The 10,497-nt window shown below is 37.7% G+C and overlaps 1 protein-coding gene and 1 non-coding gene across 2 annotated transcripts; both read right to left on the reverse strand.

The window, feature by feature from the left end:
- Nucleotides 1-366: 366 nt before the first annotated feature.
- LOC125229688 (homeobox protein SIX6) lies at nt 367-2,437 on the reverse strand. The gene has a single exon (XM_048134589.1). The coding sequence runs from the start codon at nt 2,259-2,261 to the stop codon at nt 1,446-1,448; it is 816 nt and encodes a 271-aa protein (XP_047990546.1). The 5' UTR covers nt 2,262-2,437; the 3' UTR covers nt 367-1,445.
- Nucleotides 2,438-7,390: 4,953 nt separating this feature from the next.
- Trnas-cga lies at nt 7,391-7,465 on the reverse strand. Its single transcript has one exon. It is a non-coding gene; the product is annotated as a tRNA-Ser (tRNA).
- Nucleotides 7,466-10,497: the final 3,032 nt, after the last annotated feature.

The following is a 10,497-nucleotide window of genomic DNA, read 5'->3' on the forward strand; positions in this document are numbered from 1 at the left end:
CCCAAAAAATGTCTTGTGCTTTAATTTAGACAAATTAACAAATTTAAAGGCAAATAAATTAAATCTTATTTAATATAATGATCATTTTTTCGAATAACATTTATTATAACATACTTTGAGTATAATGCTTATTTCCGATAATAAATAAATTGTATAACACAAATTCTTTCTAAAGCACAGTTAGAATTAAAAAAAAATACAATAAATTAGATCCATCATTTACCAGAAAAGTAGATTAGGTTAGAACTGTGACCCCTACCCCTACACACAACGCGCTGCTACCAGAAGCGCATAAAGCGGTGAGAGGACACCATGGGGTTTAGTGGGTAGTGGGGCGTGGGGCCTCTCTATTATATAAATTAAATACTTATTGATAATAGCAACAGTAACCGTAACGCATCAATATGTTCATTTTGCGCCGTCCGACGGCGTCCAACGGCTCGGTAGAGCTGGCTGTTAAGAACGGTAATAAATTATACCTACATTGAAAGCAGTTAAATTTACTGCTTATTTAGTTTACTTTATGTCAGTATTTAATTTATTTTATGTCTTAGTCATGTAAGGTAGGTATTGACAACGTTTTAATATTTTATGAAATAGACTTGTTTTATTACTCTTTTGAATATGACTTGGTCCGGTAGATATGCGTGTAAAAAAGTTAATAATAGTTTCCTTTTCATAAGGGCAATCAATCTATTTATATTCATTTTATGGCTTAATAAAGCACTTTTACTTCTTACAGCACTTCTTGGCTTAAATTTTATGATAAGTCAGAAAAATAATGTAAAGATCACAAAATTGATTAACATTTAAATTGAACTAACAAATTAGATTGAGTGATATGATGCGCGCTCAGGTACTCGCCACCCGACGTCAGGCGTTAATATTACTCTAAATCATATCTACATTTCTCGTAATAACTATAACATACAACTAAAAGCTGTTACGATAAATAAAATCTATATTTATTGGTACATATAAATATTTTAGGTAAGTAAATGCTTCTGCAAAGGCGTCAATAAGAGTTTCCTATAACGGCGTTTGCAGGGAAATAAATAAATACTTAGCCTTTGAGAAGGATAATGAGTATAACACTCGAAAATATAATTAAATTAACCCTGTTAACCTCACGAGAGCACAACGTGACGTTTCGTAAATTGTGCGTAAATTAATCTACTAATTCTGACACTTTCGTATTAAAGAGGCTCAATTTAATTCACTAAAAATGAAAGGTACGTACCTGATACGAAGAATTGCCCATTTAACCGCAAGCACTCTCTTTACACTTTCAACGACAGAATTAGACCCTAATAAACTGGTTTACATCGCCTTAACGTCACATAGATCACGGACTCTGTGATCCTAACTAATATAATTATCTCGTCCATATTGCGTTGAGTCTTTATAAAACCGTGGTTGTGAATCACGTGAACACTATCAGTCTGTTACTCCTCGTCGACGTTGATCTCCGAGTCGGCGGAGTCCTCGTCGTAGGTGGAGGAGGAGGCGAAGCCGCGGCCCAGCAGCGCCGAGCGGTTCTTGGCGGCGGCGGCGCGGTCCCGCTGCCGCCGGTTCTTGAACCAGTTGCCCACCTGCGTCGGCGTCAGCCCCGTCGCCGCCGCCAGCTCGCGCTTCTTCGTCGGGTTCGGGTACGGGTCCTGCAGGTACCACTCTCGCAGGAGCGACCTCGTCCGCTCTTTGAAACAGTGCGTCTTCTGCTCGCCGTCCCATATGGTTCGCGGGAGAGGAAACTTCTTGCGGACTCTGTATTTGTCTACGGGTCCGAGGGGACGCCCTCGCAGCCTCTCCGCTTCTTGATAGTGCGCCTCCAGCCATAGGGCTTGAAGTTTGGCGTGACTCGACCGCTGGAAGCGGTGTCGCTCCAATATGGAGTAGAGTTCCCGGTGGCGGCCGGCGTGGAAGGCGACGACGGCGCGCGCGCGTAGCACGGCCTCGCAGCGCTCCAGCTCGGCCACGTTCGGGTGTGCGACCGGGAGGGACCAGAGAAATCGAGCCAGCCGTTCGACATCTCCGGATTCTTCGAGCGTTTCGCAGACGGTGGCGACCTGGGCCGCGCTGAAGGACAAGGTCGGCAGCGGCAGCAGCGGCGTGGGTGCCGCCAGTTCGACGCTGAGCGGCAGCGGGGGCTCGGCGCAGCCGGCGGGCTCGGCGGCGCGGTCGGCCGCCGCAGGCCCGCGGTGCGCCTCCAGGATGCGCGCGTGCAGCGCCGCCGTCGTGGACTCGTCCCAGGAGCCGCGCATCGGTGCGAGTGTGCGCGGCGTCGCGCGCGTTGTGAGCCGGCAGCGCGCCCCGGCGGAGGGCGGGCGAGCGCGCGGCGCGCGATTGGCTATCGGTTACGGCGCGCGCTCGGCGGCGGCCAATCCCGGGGTCCGCCCGCGAGGGGGCCGGATAGCTTTCAACCGCCGCCGTGTATCCGGCGGGCGCGTTTAACGAGGGCGGCGGGGCGCGGCCCCCCGCGCCGCCATGATCCGTCACGCACACCTCCCCCTCCGCTCCCTCCCTCCCCCGCCCCTCGCGCGACCGACACGCCGCGATCCCACCTCGCACCTCGATCGATTACTTGCAAACCTGCAATTAATAGCCTCCATATATTCATCCGGGTGGATTACGAGCCGGTGTTTGCGCGCCGGTCGATATTCGCTATTTAACCGTGATCACAGGCTACACAACACAACGTGAATTAGAAACACCGCTCATCACGCTCCACACGCCGTTAAAAGCGATTTGATGACGATCATCATTACATGCTGGTTACTAAATAATATATCTATATGCGTTGTTTACCTTTTTATTATTATTAATAGTATCTACATTGTTTGCAGTTACTTTGTCATTTATTTCTCATCAGGTAACACGCACATTTTAAGATTTTACCTACACCTACTTTACCAACGAGTACCTAAGTATGTAGATATAAGTAATAAACTAAATAAACCAGGAAAATAAACATGAATGGGTAAACTTGTTAGCCTACTCGTCTATGTTACCTAGTAAGTAGATAGTTAGGTGAGCTAGAGTGAACGGTTATTTTACGGGCAATAAATAAACCGCTGAATGCAACTGCGTTCTCATACCTACGAACTATTCTCACAAATAAATAACTCACTTACTAAGTGTACCTACCTACACATCTAGGTATAGTTAATTTATTGAAGTTTGATTTTTTACAAGAATTTATTTTTAAGTAAACAAATTCTCAAACCTTTTTTTTATTAATTTAATTGGTTTTCCCAACTTGCAAATACTTTGATAAAGAACTTCTAATTTTTTTACTTCATTTTCAAAATGGCCTTACATAAAAAGCTCCTTTCACACCCCAACATTTTCAAATAACAAAACCCCCATCTCTGATTACCTGAAAAAAGCAATCACAATAAAAGTATCAAAACGTCGCGACCGCCACCGGCACGGCATCGGCAGCGAGATTTCAGCGTGAAAGCCTTCCAGAGTATTAAGTTATCGAACGCCAAACCACACCCCTCCCACCCCCCACCCGGGGGGGAGTGTAAACAGGCTGCTACCTAAACGGCTCAACGCGATATCGTTTTGAAACGAAGACAAGACAGACGGTAGGCAGGCAGGTTCGTCATTTAAATTTTGGTTGTCTTTGATATAGGTATACCTACACCCGAGTAGATATAAGTACATACACCTACTTAGGTTTATATTGCCAATGTGTTCTATGACTACCTTAAAGCATCCGTTTCTTATTCCTGCTAAGCATAAAATACCTAATACTAATGGGTCTGGTATCTGGTACTTACTTCATCCGGTTGAAATAGAAAAGTTATTTATTTATTTATTAATATAACATACAATTTACACAGCATTACAGTTTGCACCAAAGCGCTGGCAAATTTAAACATGCTTAGGAAAATAATTACAGTATTAATTATGATTAATTCATGCAAATACACAATATACAATTGAAAAAAAAAAGGAAAAAATAATAATAGAAAGAAATGTTTCAAAAAAATGCCCCCTTTTGGTGAATTAGTTACTAAAACACACACTTAAACACATACACTTAGCAAGATTAAAAATATCTATAAGAAAATACACAATTAAATGGTATTTTCAGGGTTGGGTCCTAAGTAAAAATAGCATTTTAGACTTGTGACTAATATAAATATGTCAGTCACTACCTAATTTTAGTATATTTTTAAGTTACTTTTATTGTAATCGGTTTTTGTTATTAATCATTGAAATTATTATAAAATAAATAATAATAATCATTTTGTACACCTATATTTTTTAAATTTTGATTGTAACTATTTTTCTGCATTATAAGTTTAAATGTATAAGTAGGTCCAAGTGCTTGTAATGTTAATTTATGTGATAAAATAAAATAGGTACTTATGTTTAATTTTATAATCGTGTTAAATTTATTTAGTTTAAGTTCAATTTTAAATTTATTTAGTTTAATTTTATTTTCAGTGTATTATAAATCAGTTTTGTGAAAAATGTGTTTGTCAAAAAAAAATTGTTTAAAAATTATTGTTTATTTTCAGCCTATTAGGTACCTAACATTTATTCATTTTAATAAAGAGCTTCCAATGACTGGTACAATTTTACATAATTTAATAAAACTAATATTAGAATCGCGTAACACATTCATGTATAACTACCCACGCTCACGTAACACCCCCGCAGCATTAGCATTTTTGCCGCGACTCGGATTCGATTAGCCAATCCACTTACGAGTCGGGATTAATTCCGCAACTCGCTAGCTTGAGCCGGCGAGTGGTTTTACATATCACAACAAGCCTGACGAATTAAGTATCAGGGATTTGGTAACTGTTGGGGATCCAACTCGGGGTGATTCGGTTTTGGGTCGCTTCGTCAAATTCGTGTTGTACTTGTATGTTGTATCCCGAGCAAAATTTGTTACCAAAAACTAAACTTTCGTTCACTAAAACGTTATACCCATTACTTTTATAATGAATATTCATTTATAACCTAATCATCTTTGTGTGAATTAGTTATCAGTGTTTTTATTATTATTATTTTATTTATTTAATTTTAAATCATTGTAAAATTAATTACTTACACGTCAAAAATTGTAAAATTAATTACTTACACGCATAATAAGTCATTAGGGGCATATAAAACCGAAATTAAAAATTCCGCAACTCGCTAGCTTGAGCCAGCGAGTGGTTTCATATAACAACAAGGCTGACGAATTATGGGATTTGGTAACTGTTGGGGTAACTCGGTGTCGAGTCGCTGGGGCGAGGAAAAATGTATATCAAAAACAAAATGTTTTGGTTGCAAAATTATACACCTGTTATTTTTAAAATAAATAATAATTAATCAATTATTATTGATTTTACCACGAACATAAATTTCACAAAGAGCGTAGCCGTGTTTGCATAGAAAATCGGCCCTTTCGCCAAATGTTCACTGTAATTTTTTTTTAAAGAGCTCTCGTGACAAATATTATTTACTGTAAGTTTGAGGTTTCTATCTTTTTTATTTTCTGAGATATGATTTTTTTATTAATTTACATAATATCCATTTTTTTCAACATTGGCTAATGCGATTCACTTGAACTTTTGGGACAATAATATACATGTAATGACTCACATGTTCTAGCAATAATATTTAATAGTGCCGAAAAAAATCTTGGCTTAAAGTAGGAAACAAATCTTCAGTATTTTTTTCTCGCTTTTTAGAAAAGCGACACCTATAGTTCTTTGTCAAGTAATTGCTTATATAAAGGCCCGCAATATATATTTTTTTCAAAATAATCCAGGAGGTACTTCATACTAGAAAATGGAATAATAAAGGATACTACCCATACCGCAAACGAGCTACACAGTAAATAGGTGAATTTTAGTCGCAAACCTCTTTATTATTAACAATATTGGTACTGGAAGATTGCATTCATAAAGGTATTACGACTAAAATTCACCTATTTACTGTGTAGCTCGTTTGCGGTATGGGTAGTATCCTTTATTATTCCATTTTCTAGTATGAAGTACCTACTGGATTATTTTGAAAAAAATATATGTTGCAGGCCTTTATATAAGCAATTACTTGACAAAGAACTGTAGGTGTCGCTTTTCTAAAAAGCGAGAAAAAAATACTGAAGTTTTGTTTCCTACTTTAAGCCAAGATTTTTTTCGGCACTATTAAATATTATTGCTAGAACATGTGAGTCATTACATGTATATTATTGTCCCAAAAGTTCAAGTGAATCGCATTAGCCAATGTTGAAAAAAATGGATATTATGTACATTAATAAAAAAATCATATCTCAGAAAATAAAAAAGATAGAAACCTCAAACTTACAGTAAATAATATTTGTCATGAGAGCTCTTTAAAAAAAAATTACAGTGAACATTTGGCGAAAGGGCCGATTTTCTATGCAAACACGGCTACGCTCTTTACCATTATTTATCAGGCCTTTTATAATACAATGTAATAAATTTATAAACAAAAAAATAAATATTTAAATTTGTACTATAAGAGAGACGAAAATAAAATAACCAAACCATCTATAATTATGTGATTTAGGTAGGTAGCAGTTTAGTAACAGTGTGGTAACAGTTTTTATTATGGTTTTATTTATTTAATTTTAAATCATCACGCACAAGAAACATGTAAAATTTAAAACTTACACAGATTAATATGCCCCTGAAATAAATAATAAGTAATAATTAATTAAAAAAAACTGGAATTCGCAATTAGCGTTGACCTTTTTTCTCCAATGAAGGCATAATTACAACTAGTGACAAAGAAATATGTTAGCAATTTATGAACTTCGATTTTCTAAGAACAAATTAAATTATTTTCATAGGAAATATCTTAACTTGTATTTTTAAGTAGTCACACTACTATTATGTTATAAACATTAAATAAATGTCATATACAAAGAAAACGTGACCAAAGGCCTCCAAGTATTCCGAGCTTTTTCTTTTTTATGTGTTGTGTTTTTCTTTGTACATGACATTTATTTAATGTCATATACAAAGAACATAACATACAATAATATTAACAATAATAAATTATAACTTCGATTTTCTTGGTTAAAGCCCAATTTTTTTAAGCCTCAAATTTAATTTAACTAAATTTTCTAAATGAAATTTAATAAACTTGGCATACCTACTTATATCAGAATTATATTTAATGGCTGCCCCTAAATAAAAATATACTAAATAAAATCCTGTTCAAAGGACCATTAGTTATTAAAATGAGTATTTTCTATAATGTCTTTAAATAGTTTGAATGCACGTCTCGAAATTTAAAAATATGTGTAAAATTAGTATAAAATTAGGTTTTTATAAACAATGTGTACACATGCTGTAAACTGAAAAACAGAAATAGATACCATACACTAAAGAAAAAAAGCGATCAAGATCACTGGTGGCGAAGCCGGGAATCGAACCCGGGTCTCCAGCTATCGCGGCTGACGTGCTTAGACCACTACACCACCCCGACCGCCAGCGGCGCCAGCCTATTTCAGTTTATAATTTATATATAGTAAGTGTCACTTCTAAAAAACAAATAAAAAAAATATTAAATAAAATAATTTGATTTGTTCCCTACGTCGAATGTGTATGACGGTCAGCCGTGGTTCATACCCAACAAGCTCAGCTCAGCTCAGATGGAATTACCTACCCTACTGGTAATCCAGCTGGGAGCGTTCATTCGTTCCTGCGTACTCGCTTTGGCTGGCGCTAGTGGCGCTACATTCCTTTTAGTGCAGTATTCGTTCAGTAATCCACATCCACACTGCTGTAATTGACAATTTCTTTTGATTCTGTTTATTTTAATTACAAAGCTCATGTGAGACTGTATTAGGTTACTACTACTAGATTTTCAAAAATATTTTTAAATAATCGGTCATTGAGTAAAATATAAAAAACACAAAACTTTAGCTTAACACTTTAAAAATCCATAACTAACATCATAAATGGGAAAGTGTATTGTATCTGTTTGTTTGTCCGTCTTTCACGGCAAAACGGAGCGACAAATTGACGTGATTTGAGTGGAGATACTTGAAGGAATGGAGAGTGACATAGGCTACTTTTTGTCTCTTTCTAACGCGAGCGAAGCCGCGAGAAAATGCTAGTTATATTATAAAAGCAGACTGTCAAAAACAACAGGTATTTAAAAAGCACTTTAAATTCAACTCTTCGTCAGGATCATGTTTATTTTATTGTACATTAATCACAAATAGGTTTTAACCTTTATTTAAAGTAATCAATAATATATTTATATTTATTTAGATATTTTAAAGAGTCGCCTAAAAATACAATAATGGAGAATTTAGTTTTTACATACACAGACATGGCTTATTGGTAGCGATTGTCTCTCAAGCTGTAAAATGTTACCCATGTCATTCATTATTATTGTACCTATGGTTCTTAGCTAAAAAATAAATGTTATTTTATTTGATCATACCAATAATGCAAGTACCTACAACCAAAATCCATCCAAAGTTATGCATGGGTGCCTCACAAGTACGAATGTTTGTAAGTATAAGTAGATAGTAACATATCCCCGCTGCAATGGTTACCTACACCTCCCCCGCAAATCTCCTGTTTACTTTAGCACCCTTCTAAATTTTCCATTTTCTTTGGCGAAGCATTAAATATAACATTTCCAGGGGGAAGTATTCCCGCTTCCAGACTTCTTGCTAACTTCTACCTGCGTACTTTCCACTTAACACCGAGCTTGGAATCTACTTAACGGACAAATTTTAAATAAAGAACGAGCTACTTTTCAAACCGATGGAGTTGGGTTGGAATTTATAGACATTTTTTGTATTATTTTACCTTTGGATTAGCACTTGCAGACAGAATTTTGCACGAGCAGTTTTTATTTAACTGCCGTACCAAGATAATTAGTATTTCTACTTTTCGATATCCACTTCGAAGACTTTGCCTCGATGTACCCATACAGGATTGGCCACAAGCAACAACCAATTTGTATTCACCTTACCTACCCCTAAAACTCACCACTATACCAGAATGTAATGTAAATATCTAGACATAGATTCAAACAAAACCGAACTAAACCGGGAAAACTATGTTGAAGAAAACTGATATTAACGACCTGTACCCGGATAGAACCCGGATAAAAGTTGTACATGACACTGACCCTAATGAACGTATTGAACCTCTATGTATGATAATCATACTCATCATCCTTATAGCTACCAAAATTTGCTACATAAAGCAGAAGCAAGATCCAATTAGATTAATACAGTTAACGAACCAAACCAGTTCCAGTAACATTCAAATGAAATCACAGCGAGTACTCCAAACTTCTACATAACAGTACATAAGCTCACACCGAGCAAGTGGCGGCAGTATCGCCCGGTGTGATACCCCCCCCCCCCCCCTCCCCACCCGGTCGATAAGGGGGGCCCCCTTTCAGCGCTATCTTTGTTTGGATGATATAAAATCTTCAGTGGGTGTGGTCTCCCGCGTCATCTTGAGATTGCCGCGCATTGTGCTACCCCATTACTATGATTTATTTCCGAATTTACAAGCAACCACCGACCCTAGACTCATCACTTAGGACCCACAAAGGACTATTCGCGAAGGCAATTTGCTCGGAACGTCTTCCGAAAACGCAATAGCTAACGCGTTGAGTAACTTCGAAATAATAAAACGCGATGGCCGCACGGAATACAATATGCTATTTTGCATTTGTAAATTTGAAAGTAAAATCTGTGAGGCTACTGTGTCGCAACATAGTATCTCTGGATTTGCCGTCGGTCGTTACAAATGGTGTTCAAAATAGCTCTTAACCCTTTGTGTTTTAACACTTCAGCTTTCCCCGGCGTGTTTTGAAAGGGGCATTTGGTGTTTGTGGCGCACACAATGCGTCATCCGTCATGAGGTCAGTTTACGGCGCGAGGTATCGCTGCGTGGTTTGACACATCGCTTAGCGAGACTGATTTGTGAAGGGTTATGCTTCGGAAGAATATGCGATATTGGACACGCTTAAATAATTGAGTTCCGTTTCTAAGCTTTATTTTGCTTAAATGAAGTTGCTTCATGTATTATTTGTTTAACATTAAAACAGGCACCTTTTCCATTTCAGATGTTTCATAATTCGCAACGCAGGTTTCGTCATGAATGGCATTTATGCGATAAGCGAAAGAAAGGTCTTGTAAGTATGTAGGTACCGAAATAAACTTTCATATCCGTGAGTAACTTGCACGTCATTTTAATCTAACATACCTATAGGTACAAGAGATATTCGAAATAAGCCAATGATGAAATCAGGAAGTAACAAGTCACTAATCCCTAATAAACCCCTTTTTACCATACTTTATTTAACCCTAACCGGAGTTAATTTTTGAATAATCCCCAGTGTGATCAAAATGTCGCAAAATCAATAACCCTCCCCTCTTCCATCAAGCGTTGCCATGCATCCAGCACCGCTCGGCTGACCGACAAGAATGGCAGAAATGAAACTAGCAAGTGATCACAGGGTTAACGTTAACCCTTCGGGCGG

The sequence above is a fragment of the Leguminivora glycinivorella genome, chromosome 9 (assembly GCF_023078275.1).
Source record: "Leguminivora glycinivorella isolate SPB_JAAS2020 chromosome 9, LegGlyc_1.1, whole genome shotgun sequence".
Lineage (NCBI taxonomy): Eukaryota > Metazoa > Arthropoda > Insecta > Lepidoptera > Tortricidae > Leguminivora > Leguminivora glycinivorella.

What these genes read in the sequence shown, in the direction of transcription:
- LOC125229688 (XM_048134589.1), bottom strand. Translation starts at nt 2,261, where the DNA reads ATGCGCGGCTCCTGGGACGAGTCCACGACGGCGGCGCTGCACGCGCGC.